This window comes from Heliangelus exortis, chromosome Z (genome assembly GCF_036169615.1).
Source record: "Heliangelus exortis chromosome Z, bHelExo1.hap1, whole genome shotgun sequence".
NCBI classification, from domain to species: Eukaryota; Metazoa; Chordata; class Aves; order Apodiformes; family Trochilidae; genus Heliangelus; species Heliangelus exortis.
The window spans coordinates 56,414,667-56,440,445 of NC_092454.1; the positions used below are offsets into that span (position 1 = coordinate 56,414,667).

General features: G+C 41.1%; 1 protein-coding gene and 1 long non-coding RNA gene across 2 annotated transcripts in view; both read right to left on the bottom strand.

Moving 5' to 3' along the window:
• SNX2 (sorting nexin 2) overlaps positions 1-8,559 on the bottom strand; it is a 37,493-nt gene extending 28,934 nt beyond the window's left edge. Inside the window, 1 exon segment of the mRNA XM_071731707.1 lies at positions 8,405-8,559. Within this exon segment, the coding sequence (XP_071587808.1) occupies positions 8,405-8,512 (108 nt within the window). The 5' untranslated portion in view covers positions 8,513-8,559.
• The window catches only part of LOC139789641 (uncharacterized), a 354,871-nt gene that overhangs the window by 261,001 nt on the left and 68,091 nt on the right, over positions 1-25,779 (bottom strand). The window lies entirely within an intron of this gene.

Consider the following 25,779-nt stretch of genomic DNA (forward strand, 5'->3'; position numbering starts at 1 on the left):
GCTAAGAAGGAGGGTGGGGAGGCTTTTGGGAGTGACGGTGCTTGTCTTCCCAAGTAATCATTACATGTGATGGGCCCTGCTTTCCTGCAGATGGCTGAACAACTGCCTGTTGATAGGAAAGAATTAATTAAATCCTTATTTTGCTTTGGTTACATGCAAAGCTTTTGTTTTATTTATGAAATTTTCTAAAAGTCAACCTACATATTTTCCCACTTTTACCCTTCTCATTTTCTCCACAATCCTACTGTGGACAGTCAGTGAGCAAGTAGCTATGTGGTGCTCAGCTGCTGGTTTGGGTTAAACTGCAAAAAACTGAGGGCTGAACAAGGTTATTTCCTGGCCTATTAATAGTTCAGTGGTTCTTTGGTATTTTTAAACAGCTGTCATTCTCAAACAAGATTAAGGATGGAAATAGATGTCTTCACAAACAGTTGGAACTTCATGTGAAGAAGATAATGTGTAGAAACTTCTTAAAAATTATTTATGGCCTGGACACATATGCCTCTGAACGCAGCAAAACAAAAAGCTTGTTTTTAAGAGTTTTGCAACAAAGATAAGGCTTTTATCTCCAAAAGTTATTTTCAAAACACGCATAAAGCCAACAGTCCCAAATTTATAAGAAACCGGAGCAAAAAACTCATAATAATACGGTTATTGTACAGCCTGTGGGTCAGGCCCACTCAGACCCACAAAAAAACCCACCTATGCACTGAAACAACATATTATGCTGTATAGGTTACACCCTATTGCAGGTACAAGCTAAAAGACAGTATCTCATCTTCACTCTTACCTCTATGAAATACAGTTAACTGGTGGCAAAGATGGCTGTCACAGGGGTTATTAGTCAGTACCATGAAAAGTTGAGTATCAGACAGGAAATGGAAGATCACAGAATGTTAGAGGTTGGAAGTGACCTCTAGAGAATATCTAGTCCAACATCCCTGCAGAAACTCCACCTCTCTGGGCAGCCTGTTCCCCTGCACCATCACCCTCACAGTAAAGAAGTTTCTCCTCATGCTGAGGTGGAACTTCCTATATTCTATGTTAAGCCCATTATTCCTTGTCTTATTACTAGGCATCACTGAAAAGAGAAGAGCCTCATCTTCTTGACACACACTCCTCAGATATTTATAGACCGTCTTCTTTTCTGAAGGCTAAATAGCCCCAGTTCTCTCAGATTTCTTCGTAGGAGAGATGTTCAAGTCCCTTAATTATCTTTGTAGCTCTCCACTGGACTCTCTCCAGTAGACCCCTGTGCCTCTTGAACTGGGGATCCCCTAATCGGATACAGTATTCCTGGTGTTGTCTCATCAAGACAAAGTAGAGAGGGAAGAGAACCTCCCTAGGTCTGCTGGATGCACTTTACCTGATGCACCCTGGGATACCACTGGCTCCCTTGGCCACAAGGGCACATTGTTCACCCATGAAGAATTTACTGTCCACTAGGACTCCAAGTTCTTTTTCCATGGAGCTGCTTTGCAGCAGGACATCTCCTAATCTTTACCTGGTGGTTGGTGTTATTCCTCCCCAGGCTCAGGACCATATTTGTCCTTATTGAATTCCATGAGGCTGACTTTTGCCCAGCCCTCCATCCTCTCCAGATCTTGTTGGATAGCAGCCCAGCCTTCTGGTGCCTCAGCCACCCTTCCCAGCTTCTCAACACCAGCGAACTTGTTGAGAGTACACTTGATCCCCTCATACAAGTTGCTGGAGATAATGAACAAAACTGCATCCAGTACTGATCCCTTGGGAACATCACTGGCCACAGGCCTCTAACTTGACCCAGTGCTGCTGATCACAGCCCTCTGAACTCTGTTTTGAGCCAGTTAACAATCCACTTCACAGTCCAATCCTGTCCCACATTTCTTTCCTTTGTTATGAGGCTGTTAAGGGAGACTGTATGGAAAGCTTGACTGAAGTCAAGGCATCCACTGCTCCCCCTTCATCTACTAACTTGGTCATGCCTTCATAGAAGGATATCAGATTAGTCAAGCACAATTTCCCCTTCATAAATCCCTGCTGGCTACTTCTGATAACCTTCTTCTCTGCCATGTGCTTAGAGACAGCCTCTAGAATGAGCTGCTCCATCACCTTTCCAGGGATGGAAACTTTCACCTTTCCAGGGTGACTGGTCTGTAGTTGCCTGGGTCTTCCTTCTCGTCCTTTTTGAAGACTGGAGTGGCACTGGCTTTTCTTTAGTCCTCAGGCACCTCTCCTATTCTCCATGATTTTTAAGAAATTATGGAGAGCAGCTCAGCAACATCAGCAACTCTCTCAGCACAGGTGGCTGCACCCAAAACCCCATTGGATTTGTGTGTTTTCAGTTTATCCAAGCGATCTCTAACCCAACCTATGCTGACCTATGGAGAGTCTTACTCTCAGCAGTTACGTTCCCTTACTGTTGGGAGACTTTCTGCAATCCTGACTATTCAGCTTTAACCAGAGTGAGCTAAGGGCCTTGAGGCCCAGCTGCAAGGTTACTGAAAGATAAGGGAGTTGGCAGTAGAAAAGAAGAATAACAGGCTGGGAAATCATCTCATAGACAACGCTTAAAGAGTTGTCTTTAAACCATTAGATAATGCACTGCAGCATACAAAAAATGCGTTGTACTAATCAACAAAATGCTTGTATTATGTTATCAGCCTGCCCGTGTATAAAAGGGCTACTCCTGCTCTCAATAAACTGCAATACTTAATCTGTGTGTTGTCCACTGTTCTCCAGCAACTGGCGCCCAGAACAGGGACCCTCTTGCTGTTGCTTCCCAGGAGCGATGAAGACAGCTGGAATGAGAGGGTAGCGGGAAAGCCGACCCAAACAGCTCATTGCCCTGACGGCTGGGAATAGCGCACTCGCTGGAGGAATCTCACCCTGATCAGGTGAGCAGTCGGGGAGGAGATGGGGCCTACACTCTCTAAAGAAGAAAAGGCAGTAGTTAAGCTCCTCCAACATATCCTATCCAAGAGAGGGACTCCTAGTAATTTGAAACAGCTCCAAGGGCTGATCAAGTGGGCAAATGAGAGAGCCCTGATCCCCAGTTTGTACAGTTTTTGAGCTGGAAACATGGGAAGAAACTGGGAACTCTCTATGGGATGAAATCAGCAAAGGATCTAAGGAGGCTGAAAAATTCGCCACATTGTGTAGATTCAAGACACATTAAAAGAAATGGAATGTGAGAGGACAGTGGCAGCCTCAGCATTCGCTGCCTTAACGCCTGGTCTACTAGTGCTGACGAATGCTCAAAATATGGACTTGACCTCTAAACACCTTACTTCTAATGCCTGGGACTCCTAAGGCTAACAAAAGATGAGACTGACAAAAAACTTGCTCAGACGTACATGGATAGCATGGCTGTTTACTAACTTTAAACTTGAAGCCAGCAGTTCACAAAATGTCAAAACACGTCCATTTCCTGAAAGGTTCATGCCTACGAAGCTTCTGAGTGACTCCTGAGCTGAAAGATGACCAGAGGAAGCATCAAACAACTAAGACACCCAATGGCCAGGACATTCAAGTAGACTGGACACTCAGGATCCTGTTGCTTGTTTACTGCAAAACAGGTCTCTGGTGAGAGGCCTATAGGCCCATTCTAACTTGCAATATTAATAGCAAGTGTAATTTTCACCTCTGTTATTGAGCATTATGTTTGGTGGTTAATAACTATTTTATAGCTTTGACTTATGAAGAAGCAATAAATTCTCACATTTAATGTTGGCTGAAATTATGGCTCCAGATGTTTGGACACCCTGCCTTAATGGTAGGGTCCTCCTCAAACCAGCTCAGCTACTAGTATGAACCTCTTCTAGACTCCTTCAGTCAGAACACAGCAGGCTGACAAAAGCTGAACATCATACAACTATAGTCATTCAAGTTCTCTGCCTACAACAGGGTTACAGAAGCTCAGAAATTACAGCATGGGCAGAGAGAACAAACTGAGTAATACAGCAGTAACATTTTCAGCAGAAAATTAAGAGGACACAAACAATCACACTAGAATGAACACCCAGGGGCTTCCATCGCAGACAGCATTTAACAGCAAGGAAGAAGACACATATCCAGTACAATTAGACAAAATTAATTTTTGCATACAGGCTTGCTTTCCTCCAAAAGTATAGTACCCTGTTGAAGAACTTAATATTTTCTTCTCAGATACTCCACAGGGGTCTTTACTGCTTTCTTTGTAACTGTTACTGGTAAATTCAATGGGTGCCATTGAAGGTATCTGGATTTCTTTATCTATATAATGTTTTGCCTTCTGTCCAAAAACCAAAGGCATATTGCAGCTCTTTGATACAAACTGATGAACTGGCAATGAGATTATATACACACCCCACCCTCAATGACAGCACGTGACAGATTACCACATCTACTTGTTACTCATTGTTTTCAAGTGCCTCCCATGTATTCTTCCATTACAAAAAAAAACCCTAAAAAACAAAACAAAAAAATCTCAGAAATATAAATACTGGTTTTTAAATTAATAGATGGCATCTTAGCTACACATTCACATGGCACCTGCTCCACAAAAGACAGACAGAAAACACAGAAATTACAAGTTTAGGGAAAATTGTGGTGCAAGGAAGTGGTGCAACAGATAAACAAGGAAGGTGGCAATGCAACAGTGCAAGGAGGAAGGAAAAGGAAATTATGAAATCAGAGCAATACTAAACATACAATCATTAAAAAAATCTAACATACACTTTATTCAAATATGTCACCAGAGTGACTTTTATACAGATGTTTGCAGTGTGCCTAAACGTGGCAGAAGACACAGACAGCATGTTAGTAATTTTTTATTACAAACTTAAACAGGGGATGATCATTCCCATAATGCACAGTTAACTTCAAAAACTTCTTGGTGTGCATATCACAGGGACCATTTTTTAAAAAACAAATGAACAAAAAACCCCATGTGCTTGAAAACATATCTACTAGTTAAGTCTAAGAAAGTTTATTAATATTGTAATGCTACCTAGGGCTCAGGAAATCCTTCAGCTGCAAAAATATGGTAGCTGGGAGAGCACTGCAGGTGACTACCAGCATATAGTTACCACAACAGACAACATGGCATCCTGCACAGAGCATCATTGCAAATGCAATTTTGTCCTAGACCATTTGTCTGATTCAGTCTGGCTGTTCTCATTGCTGAAAGCAACTCTGCCAGCTACAGACCCCTCGGTGACCATGAATTTCATAGAATCATAGAACTCTTTTGGTCAGAAGAGTCCTTAACAATAATACAGTTCTAACTCCCCTGCATGGGATACCTTCCACTACACCAGGTTGCTCCAAGCCCCAGCTAGTGTGCCCTTTAACACTTATAGGGAGGGGGCAACCATTGCTTCCCTGGGCAACCTGTGCCAGGACTCTCACCACCTGCACAGGGAAGAATTTCTTCCTAATATAACCTAAAGCTACCTTCTTCCAGTTTAAAGCTATTACCCCATGTCTTATCACTACATGTCCTTGTAAAAAATCCCTTCCCAGCTTTCCAGTAGGCCCCTTCAGGTACTGGAAGGCAGCTATAGGTTTTCCTGGAGTCTTCTTCAAGCTGAACAACCCCAGGTCTCTCTCCCTGTCTTCATAAAGAGGACCAGCCCTCTGATCATCGTTATGGCCCTACCTTCCCTGAACTTGCCTCAAGAGCTCTGTGTCCTTCACGTGTTGGGGGCTCCAGAACCGGACACAAGTAGTCCAGGAGGGGCTGTCCTTGAGACTTTTCCATACAGCTGGCACAATTAAAACCAAATCACATTCCACTACGATAAGGTACTGTGGATATCCAACAAGAAAATAAGCACCCCACCAGCTCACAGAAGCAGCTCATCAGCCCAGTGCCCACAGTTCATTGTTGCCCTGTGTTCACAGAACGGGGAGAGCTCTCAAACTCTTCCACCAGAAAGTTTTGAAGTCACAATTCTGTGTGATCTTTTAACATTTTATATCCTAAAATTAAGAGGGTTTAATTCAAGACATTTATATTTGCATTTGGTCAAAACATTTGCATTTTCATTCAAGACATTTGACTTCTAGTATGTGCACAAAGACAACCCAGCTTTTCTTCACATCAGAGAATTCAACTTGAAATAAACCATACTCTCCATTTTACTATACAGATAAGCCATTCAAGTGAGTTAGGCTTCCTATATCTAAGTAATTTGTATTTGCAGTTGATAACATACATTAATATTTTGTGAGAAGAAACTTAAGACAAATTAGCATGTGTTTTCTAAATGGAGACTGTTAACATGAGAGCTACTTGGAAGACCCACTAGGTAACTTACAGCTTCTTCACTGCACAATCAAATCAGAGGTAAGAAAGGAACAGCATTCCTTTTGTGACCTGCAAAGAGAACGAAAGCAAGAGAGAATAGGAGGGGAGACTGATATTAATCATGCAAATGGGAACAGCTCCAAGATGAACCAGTCGAGAACACTTTTAAAGTGCCATAGTCTTCATATAAGTTGTCTGTGGACCTCACCATCCCATGCCGTGCTTTCTCCTCTGGTATCAGTAAACAAATACACAATCAACTACAAAAAGCACAATGTTGTTCCGTTGTCACTACAGAACTTCCATTGTCACTTAGAAACCACTACTTCATTAATATTTACAGGATTAAAATAATACTCAAGACAGAAGCTTGATTAGTTCTTCCCCAGTCTGAGGTGCACTTGATCATTTAACACTTGAGCTAAATGATCTACATTCAGTCTCGTAAGAAGTTCAAAATCAATTTCCCTGATCTCTTCCTTTCAAATTTGTAGAAAAAAAAAAGATTAAGTAAGGCTCTTCCCTACATACTGGAGCTGATTGGACGCCAAAAAAAGCTTTACTGATGAAGCTTTTCAAAGCTTCTCTTTAAGCAGAGGCTTCCCCATTTTACTTTGCTTTCTTCCAAACAGACTGTCTACAAAAATAAATCAGTACAATGGAACTGCCAGCCAAACCACCCAAAAGTGCATTCTTTGCCTGATGTTGCACAATTAGAAGTATTCAGCAACTATTTTTCAAACAGCAAGATGAAGACTTCCCATTATAACTGTGATTTGGACACTAAATCTAGTTTATCGCTTGCAGCTTTAATTCTAGACCAGATCAGTAAAGATGTCATTTACACTGTAGTGCAGTCTCAGTGCCCAGAACAAGACTCCAATAATACAGACTGCATCACACACTGAATACAACTGTTGTCAACTGCAGGTTCAAATCATCTGCTATTCATTCACAGCGTTATTCCACATATCTTTTTCTAGCAATGCACAGATTATGCATTTATAAAAAGAAAAAATAATACTAAAGTGACTCGAGAGAAGGACAAGTGACTTTAAAATACATTCAGGAACCTCTTTGCATAATGGCCTTTTTTGCTAAGGACAGGCAAGAGTCAGAGTAAAACAAAGAAACATGTACTGATCCTATTACTGTAAAGGTCAAGGACAGGAAACTCTTCAGGAAAAGAGGAACAGGAACAATTTTCTTTATAAACGGGCAGTTTTGTACAGGAAGCAGATAGTTTTCTTCCAGCAGATACTGGCCAAGCGTACAGGTGAAATGACCACAGCAACTCAGCAATAAAAGCTCCCTGTACAATGAATGAACACACTGTAAACCTTCTCCAGAACGAGGGCCTGTTTTGCGCATACAGTTCTCTACCAGACCCCTGACACGGAAAGAAAGCACGGTTCAGAGACGTATTCACGACAAGTTTCCAGACCCTTCGGACTCTCGTTCCTCTGAACAACCGAGAGTTTCCTAACGCCTTACACCAAAACCTCCTCGCCCCGGCCGCCCCTTCAGCTCAGGGCCGAGAGCCGCCGCTGGCGGTGGGCGCCCGGTGGGCAGGGTCACAGCCACCGCCACCCCGCCCTCCGCCGGCTCCAGAGGAGGAGGAGGAGTGCTTACAGTTTCTACAACATTTTGCAAACATGAAGGGTGTGAATCCTCCGAAGGAGGCCAGACAAAGAAAAGGGGCTGTTGTCAATCCACGCAGAGTCTAAGGGGGGGAGGGCGTGCGAAACTGCCGTCATGTGACGAGGGAAGGTGGGAGTATTTATAAGCCCGGCGGTACCAGAAAGGGGGAAAGGCGAGGGAAGCGGCACAACGGCACCTGGAGAAGGAACTTTCGTTTTCTTCTGACAAGAGAAAACCTGAGGGGAACCGCCGAGCCCCCGCGGGACCGAAGCCACTACCCCGCCGGGCAGGAAGCGCCGAGAAGCCGCCGCTGCCGGCACAGAGGGGGGCGGCGGGGCCGCAACCGGGGAGCGAGGCGGTGAAGCCTGGCGGCGGGGAGGGCTGCGGGGCACCTCGGTCAGGAGCAAAGTACCGGCGGCCAGGGGGGGAGGGCCCGGCGAGCGTGGGCCCGCCCGCGGAGGTCGGGGCCCGCGGTGCCGGGCGGGCTCTCACCTCCAGGGTGGACACGGTGCTGGTGAAAAGGTCCTCGCCGTCCTCCAGCTCCTCGAAGTCTGCGGGCCGTGTCTCCCCGAGCGGCGGCGGCTCCCGCTCCGCCGCCATCTTCCCCTCCAGCTCGGCCGCCAGCCCCGGCCCCCGCGATCACGTGACGACGGCACCGCCCCTCCCCCGCCACGTGACTGGAGGGGTTGGGAGGTGGGGACGCCCGGGCCGGCCTAGCCCGGGCCGGGCTGGGGGTGGCAGCGGTGTCAGGAGCCTCTCTGTCTGCCCAGGGAAGTGGGGCAGGGCCGGGTGGCGGCCGGGCCGGTGTCGCCGTGAAATAATTCAGTGAAGACGGCTGTCCTCCCAACCCCGAGAAGCCAGAGTCCCGCCACGGCAACGCCCACGCGTGTCTGTGTTTTAGGCGAACCGGCCCGGGGTGGAATCGGCCCAGCTGTCTGTCCCGGGGTCCTCCCTGCCTGCAGCGGGGCGGGGTGGGTGCAGCCCTGGGCAGCTGTGAACCTGCCTGGGAGATAAGAGGTGTCTGGTGGGAATGAAGCCGGGGGGAGAAGCATCCCCTGCTGCCATCCCCACCGCTCTCCTCGCCCGAACCTTCCCTGACATCTTCTTCTGAGGCTTTAGGGCCGTTCTACCCCCAAGTGATGATCTTTAACTCTTCCTTCAGCGAGCAGTCAGTCTGAATCTTGCACCATGAGAGCCCTTCACCCTGTGCCTTGCATCGCAGAGTTGAAAGGAAGTACTAAGAAATTTTGTTTCTCGAGGTTTCATGTCAGTTGATGAAAGAAAAACTGGATGTTTCGGTTTGTTTGGGTTTTTTGCTTGTTCTTTTTTGTGTGTGTGTGTTTGTTTTTCTCTGAGGAAACTCCACTCATTGCACAAAGGTCTTCCTTAGGGAGTATGGATGAGGAGTACTGTGCCCCACTTGCAGAACAGTTGTTCTGACTGGTGCAGTAGTATTCACAACCACCGAAGTTATGTATCACTTGAAAATAAAGGACTTGCAGGCCCCCTGCCCAAGTTACTATTTCTTCTCTTCCCCTCTCCCCTAGTTAGCTTAGAAATGACATAAACTCTGCCAAAATTAAGATACTCCTCTTAAAACAGATGTCAACTGTCATGCATTACCCTATACAATTACAACTGATTTGAGCTTATTGTTCTTTCTGCCATATTGCAAACAAGTTTCAAAAAGTATCTTTATTTTTCATACTGATAAAGTACTCGGTGTTTGCTTTGTGAGGACTTTGTTAATGTTTAGTGCTTTGAAGTTAACTTCTAACCTGTGTCCAGTGGAGACGACTGGAAGACTGAGTCTTTTTCTACAGACTGTAATCTCTCTGGAGCAAGAGTGATACCTCTCTAGTACTGATTTGAAGAGTGCATAGCAAACTTTAAATGGAAAGAACATGGCCTTACATGTCGTTTTCCTTCAGCCTCTTCCCACATAATGAGGAAGATGTAAATATGTAAACAGAAATCCATGTTTACTTAGAAATATGTATGTGCCAGCATAATTTTAGCTGTACTTCTTAAGCACAAAATGTAAGAAATTGTGTAGTGAGATGAGGATTGCTAAATTGAAAGTGAATGTGCCTCAGCCCTGCTGATATCTGAGGTCGTTTCTTGCCTCAGTGCTTTGAGTAAGGCCACTCAGGAGAGTTAAATTTGTGTTGAAGCTTGGGAACTTCTAGATTCTGATTGCAAATGACAAAGTAAGTATCAAATAGAGGAGATATATATAAACAAAAGTTCAAATGGAAATGACAATATGTAAGTAGATAGAAAAGGAAAAAACAAGCTTTCCCATATTTCCTCAGGTCACAAAAGGTTTCTTTCTGCTCTAATGAAAGACATATTTAGAGACCAACATAGTTACAATATCACTGTGACTAGAAGCTGTAATCATTTGTTTGCACTTTACCAGGTTGGAAACTTTTTTAAGTTTCATGAAAATGGGACATTTTTCAGCAGATTAATTTTTTCTTTTTTCTGTACAAACCAAGAATAGTAGTGACACTTACATTAGACATTAGTTTGTGGTGCATATGAGATGAAATACACTCTAGTCACATTTTTATTTCTAAATTTGACCCATTGCTGTTCAGTATATCTCTGAAAAACATTCAAAGGTCTTCACAAGATTTAAAAATATGGAGTAAAAAACTTTAAAAACCAACAAAACCAAACCACAATCAAAATACACATATGTTTTCTATGCAGAAGGACAGTTCTCTGGCATTTACATTTTTGTGGATGTGCACTATCATTACGTCCTCACTGCCTTTCCAATTTCTTATGGTATTCCTGTGTTGTTATGTTGTTTCTGGAATTTTGTTTCAAATAACCAACACCAGCATGCTTTTTCTATAAATTAGGATTCAATCACCTCAGTAATAATGATGTGTCATTTGACATTATATGTGAAAATATCTCACCATAATTTCATTTGCTATTATTGTATGAGATGTTTGGTTCTTTTTTGGATTTCTGACAAGTGTACTAATCTAGCAGAGTACTCGGTGTTTAATAGTTTTCCTCTAGGCTGACTAGTTTTCTGACTTCATCAAGATTCATACCCATGCCTTGAAAGGTCTTGTGTCTAGACTATAAATATGCTCTCTGAAATACCTTGAAATAGTTATCTATCACACCAATTGAGTGTGAAGCAGAATAAAATATAGTTATCGTTGTGGTTTTTTTTTTTTGGTTTTTTTTTTGTGTATGTGTGTGTCACTCACTAAAAAATGTATGTAGTTTGCCTTCTCTAATTCAAAGTAACATTCTATTTATTGGTGAAGGGTTGGGTTTTGGGGTTTTTTGGGTTTTTTTTTGTTTGGTTGGTTTGGTTTGCGTTTGTTTGTTTTGTCGTTTTTATTTGGTTTTGTTGGGTTTTTTTTTGGTTTTTTTTTTCAGTGTTCCTGAAATCTGTGGCCATAGACATCTATCACAGGTATTTTTGTGGCAGAGGGAATGAGAATAAATACAATTACATGTGAGACAACAAAACATCAATTTATAGACAAGTCTCATCCCTGTAAGTTTGGGTATTCATATATTCATCCTCCAACAAGTACATAATAGCTGTCAACTCTACCTCATGCTATTAAGTCAGTATCCAAGGGAGAGGAAGCCACCCACATTTCCTAATGGAAACTGGAGCCACCCCTTCCTTTTCACTCAGTAAATCCACCTTTGTCATGCTGCATGAGAAGGACACTAAGGTTCCAAAGTCAAGAACTCGAACACTAAAAATATCAAGGTGAAGTTTACACTTGGAATTTGTTTCAGCCCTTAGATGCTAAAATTTCTATAGGCACCCTCTTTCAAGGATCATTGACCACACTCTTGCAGACACAGTTTTCCTTTATTTTTTCTTCTGTACTTCATCCATTACAAGCAGTCCCAGCCCTACTCTGAAGTCAAAAAGTCCTTTCCAGGTTTTCTCTGAGGCTCATCACTGCCAAATCTGTTTCATAGGTGGTGATGAGTTTTGTCTTCAGACTATTCCAATGGGAGTGTGTTGTCCACTGAGCAGGCAGTGAGCAGAGGCTGAAAAAGTAAAATCTAAAGTGTTTACTAATTTCGATGCCCAGTCGGAAGCAGCTAGGAATCAACTTTTCCTAGAATACTAACATTTCAACAATTCCTTCACCAAGACAGCAAGCCTCAGTACTTGCCTCAGCAAGCCTTACCAACATGCATTTTTAGAAGTGGACTTTTATTTCTTTTCTCCTCCATTTTGTCCATTCCCTTTTTTTTTTTCCTTCTTTTTTTCTCTTTTTCTTCATTTTTTTTTTTTTTTCCCATCCCCTGTCATGTCCCATACTTTTTTATTAGCCTTGAGAAAAGTTGAGAATGCTCCAAAAATTGTTATTTCTGGTTTTGGCTCACTACCCAGCAATTCCTCCAGGTTATCACATCTGCTGCACAGAACTTTCATTGTACTTCTTCTGCTTTTTCCCATAACATCAGTGGGCTCTGATGCCCAGTCCTGCTTTGCAGTCCAGCCCTTCAAGGAGATATGGAAACCTGAAATATCTTGTTCATAGACACTCTTGGGAGTTGTTAATGCAAAAAAAAAAAAACAACTTTCTTCTATCATGCAGAAAAAGGTTTTACTGAGGAGTGCATCTCATCAGTTTTACATGGCTTTTAAAATTAATCATAAAATTGTGTTATGGATGCGTGTCATTTCCCTAGTAAAGGCCACTGATGTGCTGAAGTGTTCAAATAGTTACAAGAAGTTATTTGGCTGTGGGCAATATACTTCGATTGCTTGGATGTTCTCAGAATCACAAAATGATCTTGTTTGGAAAGGACCTTCAAGATCATCAAGTCCAACCATTAACCTAACACTGACAAGTCTTCAACTAAGCCATGTCCCTAAGTACTATGTCTATATGACTCTTAAATATCTCCAGGGGTGGCTACTCCACCACTGCCCTAGGCAGCCTTTTCCAATGTCTGATAACCCATTCAGTGAAGAAATTCTTCCCAATATCCAATCTGAAGCTCCTCCGGTGCATCTTGAGGCCATCACCTCTTGTCCTGTCACTTGTAACTTCATTGAACAGTCTGATCCCCACCTCGCTACAACCTCCTCTCAGGCAGTTGTAGAGAGCAGCAAGATCTCTCCTCAGCCTCCTTTTCTCCAGGCTAAACAACCCCAGCTCCCTCAGTAGTTCCTCATAGGACATATGCTCCAAACCCTTCATTATCTTTGTTGCCCTCCTTCAGGCATGTCCTAATAGCTCAATGTCATTTCTGTAGTGAAAGGCCCAAAAGTGAACACAGTACTCGAGATGCAGCCTCACCAGTACTAAATACAGAGGTAAAATGGCCCCCTGGTCCTGCTGGCCACACTATTCCTTATAGAGACCAGGATGTCATTGGCCCTCTTGGCCACCTGGACACACTGCTGGCTCATGTTCATCTGGCTGTCAACCAACACCCCGAGGTCCCTCTCTGCTGGGCAGCTCTCCAAACACTCCTGCCCAAGCCTGTAGCACTGATGGGGGTTGTTGTGGCCAAAGTGCAGGACCTGACACTTGGCCTTATTGAAACTCATACAACTGGCCTTGGCCCATAGATCAAGCCTGTCTAGACCCCTCTGCAGAGCTTCCCTAACCTGAGGCAGATCAACACTTCCACAGAACTCAGTGTCTTCAGCAGATTTACTAAGGCTGAACTCTATCCCCTCATCCAGATCATTGATAAAGGTGTTAACAGAAGTGGTCTCAGTACCAAGCCCTGGGGAATACTGCTCATGACCAGCCATCAACTGGATTTAACTCCATTCAGAACAACTCTCTGGGCTTGGCCATCCAACTAGTTTCTAAAGCATATTCCCATCCAAGCTATGAGCAGCCAATTTGTGTAGGAGAATGCTGTGGGAAACTGTGTCAAATGCCTTACAAAAGTCAAGATGGGCAACATCCACAGCCTTTCCCTCATCCAATAAGCATGTCACCTTGTCATTAAAGATAAGGTTTGTCAAACAGGCTTTTCATAACCTCAGTACATTGCCTTTCATAAACCCATGCTGAATGGGCCTGATCACCTGGTTATCACCTGCATGCACTGTATAATAGCAGATCTGCTGCATCAGCCTCCCAGCCCTGAAGTCAAACTGACAGGTTTGTATTTTTCTGGGATCATCCTTCCATCCCTTCTCATGTATTTATGTATATATGTGGGTGTCACACTGGCTGACTTCCAATCTGTTGGTGCCTCCCCAGTCAGCCAAGACTGCTGATAAATTATAAGAAGTGCCTTGATGAGTGTCCCCCCCTCCCTTCCTCCAGCTCTCTCAGTATCCCATCTGTCCCCATAGCCTTGTGTATATCCATGTGGTGCAATAGATCACTGACCACCTCTCCCTGGATTAGGGGGGTGATGTCCTTCTGCTCCCTGTCTCCTAGGCTGAGGGGCTGAACTCCCCAGGTACAAAGGCAGCATTAAGCACCTCAGCCTTTCCCTCATCACTCTTTACCATGTTTCCTCCTGCATCTGATATGGAATAGAGATTCTCCCTGGTCTTTCTTTTGCTATTTAATTATTTGCAGAAAGTTTCTTGTTATCTTTTACCTCGAGTCAGACTAATTTCTATTCTTCTATTCAACTGTCCAAACCCAATTAAATTAGATACAAAATGAAGACAATGAGGTGCTAAGCAATGGGAATCAAAGTTTTGTAATCAAATATTTCAGATTTTTGTAATTTCTTACATCTGTCAGACTTCCAACTCTGTCTTATTATTGTGATATGTAATAGCCACTACAGTATTGTGTCATTTTAACAATTGAAATACCAGTGAAAGTGAAGGACACTCAAGACTACGAAGAAACTGCTTTGGACAAAAGAGTAATAGTGAGTTACACGTGGTCAAAATCTGCTCCTGTGATTTGGGTCTGCAAGAAGCCACAGGCCCTATCTAATCCATTTGCTGGAAAATGTTTGTCAAATCTTTTACTAGATTTTCTCCAATGATGAAGACGCCAAAACCTCTGCAGGCAAACTGCTTTATTGCTTTGCTACTTAGTACCAAAAGTATGTTCCTCATGCCTAACCAAAAACCTTATTGCAATTCTGACAGTTAAAGATCCTCATATGGTCTAGGATTTCATAGCAATATGGCTCTGGTGGGGCTAATTCAGTTTGTGAGCATACCCAGAACTGATACTGTCTTTTTTTCATCTGTGAAGTGGTTTAACCAGATTTTGAAGTAAAATCTCATATTCCCCATCTGTTTCAATTGCTTTGAATTCTTATGCCATACTACAGCTGTTTGGTATCACTTGAAAATATAATATTCTGATTGGTTCATCACTGAAAAAGGTATTAAATCAAGCCTACAGCAGACCACTGTCATATTTCATTCAATGCATTCTTCCATGGTAATCACCAAAACCCAGTCTTAGCTTCTTCTAACCAGTTTTGTATCTACTCTACAGTAGATTAACATTTAATGTTTCATTAGCTTCCCCCTAACAATGTCATGAAAGGCAAATGATCAAGGAATGTGGAGGGAATATCTCCTCACTAAGAGATATTGTAATAAATTGGCTAAGTGAGGGAACAAGAACCACTAGGGTGCTTAGAATTAGAGCAGATGAATGTTGGAGATTTTATTTTTTCCATTTAGAAAATATTCAAAAAGGAGTATTTTACTGCTGCATAGTGCCTGCATTTTCATACAGTGGTAAAGCTCTGTAGAGAGTCAACCTTCCTAACAAAAATTACAAAACACAGAATATATATAGAATCTGTGCATTTGACACGTGTGCCCACTCATCCGGTCAGATGAATGAACATTACACTTCAGATCACCATGACTGTTCTGTGAAAACAATGCCATCTTTCCATGTGATTGTTGCATATTTTGCAAAAAAAAAAAAAAAAGATTTTTTTTCTGTCACCTTTGCTTTATTATTTGCCAGTGAGTGTTCAGTGTATGCCTTTATTAGAGAGAAAAAAATTATGCATGTGAAAGAGATGTAATCTTTTACCAGTTCATTGCTTCATTTTCCTTTGTAGTAGTGATAGGTCCTGCCCCCAGCCTATTAAAGAAATAGCAAGTTCTGTTCCCCGGTTCTTCTAGTATTGCAGTATACTACAATATACTCCAGTAGCATTAGCTGAGTAAGTATAGTGGAAACATGATGTAGAAAAATAGTAGTTTTTTCATCTTTGTAAGGGCTAACAGCAGAGCAGTTGAGAATTAAGCAAGAAACATTGGTTATTGTGATAAATATTTATCTGCTATTGCAATTATCCCCCACTGCTTATACTTTACAAGAGAGAGACTGCCTTTCAGTTTTATTTTTTTTTTTTTTGGCACTGGTACCCTTAAATCTAAACTGGTACATTGCAACTTGATGATAGACACACAACAACCTCTGATATAGCCTGATTTACTTCCAGCTGCGGTTCACTGACTTCCCAACACAGGAGTCATGATGAAAACAGAGGAAAGGGAGTTGTTAGCAGGTAGTAGACCTTAGGCATCCCTTGCCAAAGTAGAAGTCACACGTCTGAAATGCTACAGAATGGTTGTAGGTGGGGACAATACTTGGAAGAAGCATTATATGTACTTTCTTGAAGCTATTCTTTCTCAAGCAACTATTTATGGTCACACAGAGAAGCATAGTTCTCATCACAGGGAAGAGAGGTGGGGGTTCCTAAATGCCTAGAAATTATTTGCTCAATAACAGCCCAGTAAAATTTTGGCTCATGTAGGTGCAAGTCTGATCCATTTCTATGGAAAGTTCATACATGTCTGTAAATATAAAGCTGTCTTTGCCTGCTTTCCTACTTACAGAGAATATGGAGAAAACATGTAGGTCCTGCATCTGGTCTCATATAGGGCACATTTGTAGCATTTTATTTAATCATTTTAACTAATTTAAGAGGGATAAATGTTACAAGATTTTTTAATGACAAATTAATGAAGTGAACATCCATTTCTTACTATTCTCTAACCTCTTAGGACTTTCAGCCAGAGGTAGGAGAATTAGAAAAGGTCAGTCTGCTTAAAGATTCATATGCAATCATATCTGCTGTCTGAGTGACATTTGTAGCAGTTCTGTTCTATGTATATTATTTGACTCAATGTTTTTGAGCTATATGTTTCTATTGATATTTTAAGTTGTGTTCATGCTTTCCTTTCAAACTTGACAACACAAGAGTATCTAGAAAAGCAGAAAATCAAGTCAAGGAGGCTGGACCTTCAGCACAGTGTCAGAGATGAGTAAGTGCAGAGTCTATGTTGGTGCCATCCCTGCTTGGCACATCCAGAGTTTCCATTTGAAAATAACTTTGATCAGAGATAAGGTTTCATGCAGCTATTTTACATTTTTGTCTAACAGATTACAAGTTTCTTTAGCTGGACCATATTCTTTTTCTTGACTGAGAGGCAGGGTTAGAGGTGATCCTCTTTTACTGCAGCTGGTTTCTGGTCCTGAACCAGGAATTTCTCATAAATGCCTCTTAATTCTTACCAACACTGCTTCACCAGGGGAGAATGTAATATTATCATTTCCTTTTATCTAATTTCTCCAGGGTAAATTTAATCTAGAGGTAGCATGTGTGAGAACCTTTAGGAGAATCATGGGAAAAGCCTGAAGGTAAGAAGATATCAGCACTGAAGAAAGTGAGTGACATGCAGCAAAAATCTGTGCAATTACCTCCCTAGTTCACTACCATAAACACAAAACTTGAGAGCATTGTATTGTTCTGCCAAGCCTTGAGCCTGTGGGAAGGGTGTTTTTTTTTTCCTGCTAACTTGGTACAAAGCAGAGGCTATGATACACTCACAGACACCATTCTGCTCCTCTGCTATGGGACCCCAGTAGTGGGGGCCTTTCTGTGTCCTAAAGTGACTGAAAATATTGTTACCATAGGAACAAATGAAGGCTTTACTGGGCACAGGAGTTTTTTCTAAAATATCTGCATTCTGAGAGCATTAAACTATTGTGCTGGTTAATTAATCCATTTATAAAATGAACATAAAAGGCAAGGGCAAGGTTGCAACTCGTTCTTCGGGAACTGATAGGGAACAATGTTTGTTATTTTTATTCTAGACACAAGAGACAATGTATTTTGTATGTTCTCATGCCTTTGAAGCCATTGCTAGGGAGCTGCCAAGATGTTCTCCAAAGAACTAGTGGAGGGTCAGGATTTCAGATTCCAACTGTTCTTCTGCCTCAATCACATGTGAAAAAAAAAAAAAAAAAAAAAAGAGAAAAAAAAAAGAAGAAAAAAGAAGAAAAAAAAAAGAAGAAAAAAAAAGGAGAAAGAAAAAAATAATAAAAAAAGAAAAAATAATAAAAAAATTTTTAAAAAAAGAGAAAAAAAAGAAGAAAAGAAGAAAAAAGAAGAAAAAAAAGAAGAAAGAAAGGAGAAAGAAAAAATAATAAAAAAGAAAAAAATAATAAAAAAACAAAAAAAAAAAAAAAAAAAAAAAAAAAAAAAAAAAAAAAAGAGGAAAAGAAAGAGGGAGTGTTACTCTATAGGATCTCAGTGCTTTAAAATTGTTTGCCTCTCTCAGCTTGGTGGTTGATTGGAGGTAATTTACTTTGATTTTAAAGCAGAAAGTAAGCTAACAGAAATCTGCTCTCTGAGACCGCTGCTGGAATTTTCAGAATGTGTATGTACAACATAGAGCTCCAAAATCCTGCACTTTCCTGTTCCCTTGAGCATTTTCATATGCTTTTTGAATACAGTGTATGCCTTGTAGCTTTATCTGGCTGAAAGGCAGGAATCTAGTCCTAGAAGTTAAGCTCAAATTGCAGGCTACAGAAGGAGACAGTCAGAGGAAAAAATTATTTTTCTAGAATCGTAGCTGTCTTTAACTCATAGTAAGATGGATTCAGTAAGCACCTATTTCCATTGCCTACATAGGATGCTTATACAAATGTATAGATACGTGCTTGACTCAGAACAATTGCAGTTACGTGAGAAAATCTCACTCAGAAAAGCTTATGCATATATCCTAAATTATAAACTCTCTAAATTACTGAGCCTTAATTTTCAGTGTGTCTTGTTGGCTGATTATGGTATTTATCATAATAAAAATTATAAAGTGGATGGAGAATTAGCCTGACTCAAAATATTATTAATAATATTCAGTCCAAAATTAGTCTGAGAAAAAATTACTTCCCTCCCCACTAGATACAATGGCTTATATACTCCTGCTGCTTTGAAAAAAAAGCAGTCCTGAGGTTAAAGAAAACAATGAACACATTCAAACGTTAAATATATCACAAAATGTTTGTTTGCATGGATTAAGAGAGCTAGGTGCCAGAAAAAGTTGTTTCAAATGTCTCCAGTCAATTCTTTTCCAGAGTGTAATCTATAATCCACTGAGATTTTTTTCCCAACATGTAAAATAATGGCATGCGAAAGAAATTTTTCATTGAAAACTGAACAGAGAGTATGCATGAGCCCATACTTGCTCTATTTCTAAGTTGTGTAGCCCAAATGCAGCTGTAATTTGCATCATTTACAATTTTGCTGTAAATTGACTTGGGGCATCTGTCTACATTATAGCCAGACCAGGCAAAAGATAAGCAGGAAAAATGAAAAACTTCTAGCATAATTGATTTCCACCAAATAGCACTGTCTCTGGCTGTTATAACAATTAGTTTATCAGTTTAATGTTGATTAGGCTTTCCCAATAGGTAACAGGAAAGCTTACAAGCAGCCACTGAACAACAGTGCAGATGAGTCTGGCACTGTTACACGGGAGCTAATAAAGTATCTAGTACATATATTTGCTTTTCTTTGAGATATTTTAAGATAAATTAAGCCAAAATATGGCTTTCTAGCATTATCCTTCTTTGACAAATTTTGTTTCATGATGCTCCAGCTTGATTTATCTTGTGGAGGCGTCAGTTTGGGCTCGGAAAATCTATTTCCTTCAAATTTGTACTTCAAGCGATAACAGATGCTAAGCACAGTGTAAGAGAAAAGATTTATCATTCAAGAGCATTGAGAAAGTAGTCAACATGTTGTCCAAATAAGTTAAAAACCACATTTTCAAATTTCTTCTTAAGAAAACTTCTTGAAGAGCACAGGGAAATTCTTACAGGAGTATGCACAGCGAGGAATCCCTTGATAAGGAGATGGGAGCTTCAGAAACAAGTAGCTGGGATTCATTTGATGCCGTAGAAAGGATCTGACATGGAATAAGTGCTTGACATGAACCAGAAATGCAGCTACAGAAAAGTGCACGAGGCTTTCTAATCTTCTATTTATCTAGCTTATATTGTATCATACAATGTCTTTTCTCTGCTTTTATTAACCTAAAGTTGTGTATGTCAAAAAAACCAGATCATCAAGCATCTCATTTCAATACTATGCGTTATAAGGATGACTCTACCAGTAATGTAAGCATCCTCATTTCTGTGTTCCCTGTTTGGCCGACAGGAGTTACACCTTCAGAGAGAAATTCCAGTTTACTCTATATCACACCCCCCTTATAGCCTTTATCTATTTCTGTTGGCCACACAAGAAGCTTATTCCAAATTTTAACCTATTTTGGACTCTCACCTTGGGTAACTCTGGTGGATGTCCTTTTATATACAAGCTACCATGTAACTTTTTTAGCTTTGATCTTTTATGATACAAAATCTGTACATCCACACAAAAAAGCCAATAATGGGAACTGCCATAATGGGCAGTTCGAGGTGCAGGTTGGGAGCAATACCTGCTCTGTGCAGATGGGTCATCTGGCTCTGCCCAAAAGACTGGCTCTGTTCCCTCTGTGTTAGCAGAGGATGTGATTGTGATGGGTTTTTTTTGTTGCCCTGTGCTGTCGGAGTTGTTGCTGTACTGAGTGCTGAGATGAACAGTCAGAACTGATATTGCCATCCCAGGCATGATCCAGCTGTGTTTGCAGCCTGGACAAGCCTGGCTGATTTTGTCCCAGGTCACCTGGAAACAGCTCCCAAGTACTTGGTGACAGAAACATAGGACTAAAAATATTAAATATCTTGGATGGCAAATAAGTAATGAATAACACATGTGAGAAGTTATGAAGAAAATGTTATGTTTTTTGAACAATAGTTAGAAGTTAAGGTTCATGTTTAAAGAATATCTATTTTGACATACCCAGTGACAACTATTACTCAGTTGCAGTGTTTTTGATCTATGAAAATTAAATATATCTGGTTCAGTTCAAAAATCTGAACATAGACATGGTAGATGAAGCTTTGAGGAAGGCTCAAACATTCATATGGTGTGGGGACAACCATAGTGAAACTAAGTTAAACATTTATAAGGTTAATTAGTCTCTATGTTTTAAACCAGAACTTATCTAATTCTTGACGTTTGCAATATTTTCCCTATATTAATTTTGTTATGTGGGTGGAGAAATTTTTTTAGAGGTTGGGATAGGACTGTAGTTCTCCTTTTTTGTGGTGTTTCTCAGTTCTTACACGTCCATCAGCACCATTGCAGCAAGCATGGGCAGAGCCTTTCTTAAATCTTCATTTGCGAAGCCAAGCCATGAACATGTGATTAAGTTTTGTTAACAGCATAGATAGAAAGGCATCACATGCAAATCAATTCAATTTGCACAGGCATCCAGTGAGACTGGCAAATACCTGCAGGCTTTTAGATCATTTGGGCACCTGTTTCCTAATGAGATCAAAAGGACTGGACACTTGCACACCTGTGTGGATTGAGCTTTAATTATAATCTGGCTTTTACCTTAGCACTTCTAAAATTGCACACTGCTGTGATACCAAGAGGCACCTGCTGGGAAAGTGCCTGTCTCCATATGAAACAAGTCCACTTGGGGCTGTTAGTGCAGTAGAAGCCAGGACCAGAATAAACAGCTGCCTCATCTATGCTACTCAGGGCAGAGCAGATGTCCCACCCCCTCCCCAGATGACAGGGCTGGTAACATGGAACAGGAAAGGATGGAGCACAGTGGGAGGACATGGTCTGTCCCCTCTGGGAGGGTGGGCTGGTGCATGCAGGTGGAGGGCCCAGGAACAGACCTTGGGGCAGTCTGCATGGTCCTCACCATCACGGCTGACCCTAACAGCATGTTAATGGGAATATGCATCTGGCTACTACTATTCGTTCATTTTATGGTGCTGACATGTGCCCCAGCATTTACTGTCACTCAGCCAGACTGTGTGCCAGGTTCATCAAGGAAGGGCTGAGAAAATTATGCTGGCACACTGTTTTTGTGAAGCAAGCTGCTCTTATAGCAGAGTTTGTCCCAGAGGCAATGTTACCTGTGGAGCTGGTGAAGACTGGGAAGACTGGAAACAAAGCAAGCACAGCACTAATAGCAGTGGTTTTGCACAGGTGTTTAGGCAGCAGGAACTGCTGAACACAGATGTTTGCTGTGCTGTCTGATACAGGTTGCCAGGTAATCAAGAAAGGATGAGGAATACTGAGCATCTCTAGAAGACCTAGATCCAGCCACTGCTCAGCACTGTCCTCAGTCCAGGCTTCAAGAAACAGTCTACCAGAGATCCTTACATCCTTTCAGTGGGTACAGAGGAGTGGATGGGGACTGGGGGAGGGTGGTGGACCTGGAACCAGTGCGTATCCTCACCCCGGGTTTTGTGCCATACTGAGGATACTACTGGAATATTCAAGGAGTTACATTGAAAGCTGCCAATGAGAATATTGTGAGGCTGGTGAGACACTGTTGCAGGATGCCCAAGGAAGTTGTGTCTGCCCCCTCCCTGGAAGTGTTCGAGGCCAGGCTGGATGGGGCTTTGAGCAGCCTAAGATATCCCTGCCCATGGCAGTGGGGGTGGAACTGGATGGTATTTAATGTTCCTTCCAATCCAGACTATCAGATGATTCTATGAACATAGGCATGTATGTAAAGGTATGGAAATTTCCTTAGTTTTTCTATAAGACATGAGACAATGTGTGATTCAAAAAGAATTAGAATTAGAATTTAATCTGTATTAATTTTTCAGTGTGATCTAAGCAATTTATACATACTGAATGAAGATCATGATCATAAAACACAGCAGAAATAAAAGGCTTCTTTGAGGTTCAGATGGATGAATGCTGACATTGTACTTATTAGATCCAAGCATTAGAAATGCCAAATTAAGTCAAATGGAAAACATTAGTGGATTTGTAATTATGACTTCAGTATGATGGGAATGCACTGTGGGTTTTCTGGTTTAGAGAACAAATTTTATTTAGAAGACACTTCTCTTAAAAAAACATGAACATAAACCATCAAACTTAAGAAGTTCCCATACTGCTAGACAACCAGAAGTACAAAAAAATTAAGCAAAACCTATTTTTGACTAGTGAACTTTTTGTTCTCTTATAATAGTTTTAAGGTAATGCCAAGAATATATTTCTCTTTGTCAAAACAGTATGCTGATATAAAATGTATTATTTTAGATGAGCATTTTACTTCTGGAAAAATTCATTAGTCTCAGTAAAAAGATTTTTTTTCCTCAAAGAATAATAATGCATTTGATTTAATTTTTCTCAGAAATTAATGTCAAAGCTGTCATAAGCAGTATGTTACTTTTTATTAATAAAAGTAATAAAAGAATTAAGAGACTTCCTTTTCTAACACAAATATTTAAGATACACTTATAAACAGTTTTTTCCCAGAACATACACTCCAAGGTTGCCACTCATGTCCTCATTTCTGCATTCTCAGACTCTTTTTTAAAATTTATGGTGTAAAATAGTACTTTTTTCGTGACATTGCAGAGCATTTAGTATTACGTCTGGAGCCAGGTAAACTCCCTCTTGTGGCTACAGTCAAACTTCTGCCCAGGGACTACCATGTCTCTTACGTTAAATAGCTATCTTTGAAGAGAATTGTGAAAATCAAAACTTACAGTTAAAGTAATGTGACCAGAAACTGTCTTCATGTGTCTCTACAAAGTGGATACCAAGTTCTGTGACAGAAATAACAGAAATATACACCAGGAAACCATCATAAAAAAAAACTCTGTGCACTAGTTAGCCAGATAAAAAATGCTTTGCACATTGTCCATCTAATAAGATGAGGAATGCAGGAATGAACAGAGGAATATCAAATGGCTTGCAATATTGAAAAATGCTAATCTGCTGAATCATAGCCATTGTACGGCACTGACTGGCAACACTAAGTGGTTTGTTGTCTTCAGAAAAAACATTTAACTTGATAGCTTTGAGTAATTATTGTAATATGCATTTTCGAAGACACTTCTGCTTTCCAGGGAAGCTATCTGAAACTGATGAGAAGTGGCAGCAAATTGTTGTCTCATCCATCTACCACAACAGGCAGTCAACAAGCCGTATCAAAAAGGAATAGTCATTGCTTCGCAGACAAAACCCAAAGCTGTTGTAAGCTGATACCATGTGTGTCTGTTCTGGGTCAGCCCTACAGTCATGATTTAGTTGATAAAACAGATGCAGACTTTAAAAATTTCTAGATGCTTTAAAGATAAGTGAGAAAACCTGAAAGAGTATTAAATTCTGAAATTAAAGAACTTCAGGATAGTTTGGTAGATTTTTAAATTCTTTAAGTATGGCATTCAGGAAACAAATATGAAACGTACAAATAAAAAACAGGGACTAACTGGTGAGGAAACAAAACTGCATCAAGAAATTGAGAGCAAAGAGCAGACCACAAGCTGATCCTGAGGACTTCAAAATAGGCAGTTTTCGTTTTTGGAATTTTAACAGGACCATTTTATATAAGGCAGGAGAGACACATTTTTTTTTCTACTCAGGCCCCAGGTCAAGTTCTGTTGTGTCTGCAGACCACAGTAATAAAGATGTGGATGAACTAAAAGGACAGATGAGAGGTTAGATAACATAATCTCTGAGGAAAAACTGAGAAAACATCTTGATTTTGGTTTAGTATTTGTGAGCAAGAATGAGGGGGGAAGTCAATAAGGCAGGTATCTTTTTGAGTGTCTGTTATGGACTCCTCAGTCAGGATGAGGAAGAAGACAAAGCATTCTACAAGCTGCTTGTAGAGGTCACACTAGCTCTTGTTCTGGTCTCAGACTTCAGCCTGTTTTATCTACCTTGTCTGCTGAAAATATCTGGACACCAGAGAGAGGAGACAGTCTAGGAGGTTCTTTGATAACTTCCTGACCCAGCTGGTAAATGAGCCTACAGGGAAGGTGCTTTACTAGACCTGCTGCTTACGAACAGAGAAGAACTAGTGGCAAACGTGGTGGTCAGAGGCTCTCTTGGGCTTAGTGACCATGAAATTGTAGTGTATTTGGTTCTTAGTGAAATAAGGAGGGCAGACAGTAAAATGTCCACCATGGAGGGCAGATGTTATCATGTTCAGGACATCAGCTGAGAGACACCTGGGAGACTGTCCTGAAGAACAAAGGTGTCCAGGAAGGCTGAATGCTCTTCAGGATGAAAATCTTTAAGGTGCAGCAGCAAGCAGTAAGAAAAAATGGCAGGGGTGACCATGGACCTGAGTGAACAGGGAGGTTTTTTGATGGAACTCAGATTTATACTGAGTATGATGAGTATGGGACAGAATACCCTGTCTGGTCAATTTTGGTCACCTGTCTTATCTGTTCCTTCCTAAAGGATGACTGCAAGTGTGACTCCTTTACTCCCTTTCTCTTTCCAGAACATAAAATATTTCTCAGAACCAAGCAGTGTCCTTGGTTCTGCACACCAGTCTCTGGCTGTAACTGTAAACACTGAGCATTATCAGACCCAGAAGCAGACACTGACTGAGAAACTTGCTGTTAATTTCAGCAATTGCAGCTACTTACAAGAGACTTAGCTGAAAGTAAAATTACAAGACAGAAAATTGGTTCTATCCTAGCCCAAAGCTGATCTCATTCTATGACCACATGACCCACCTACTGAACAAGGGAAAGGCTGTGGATGTTGTTTACCTT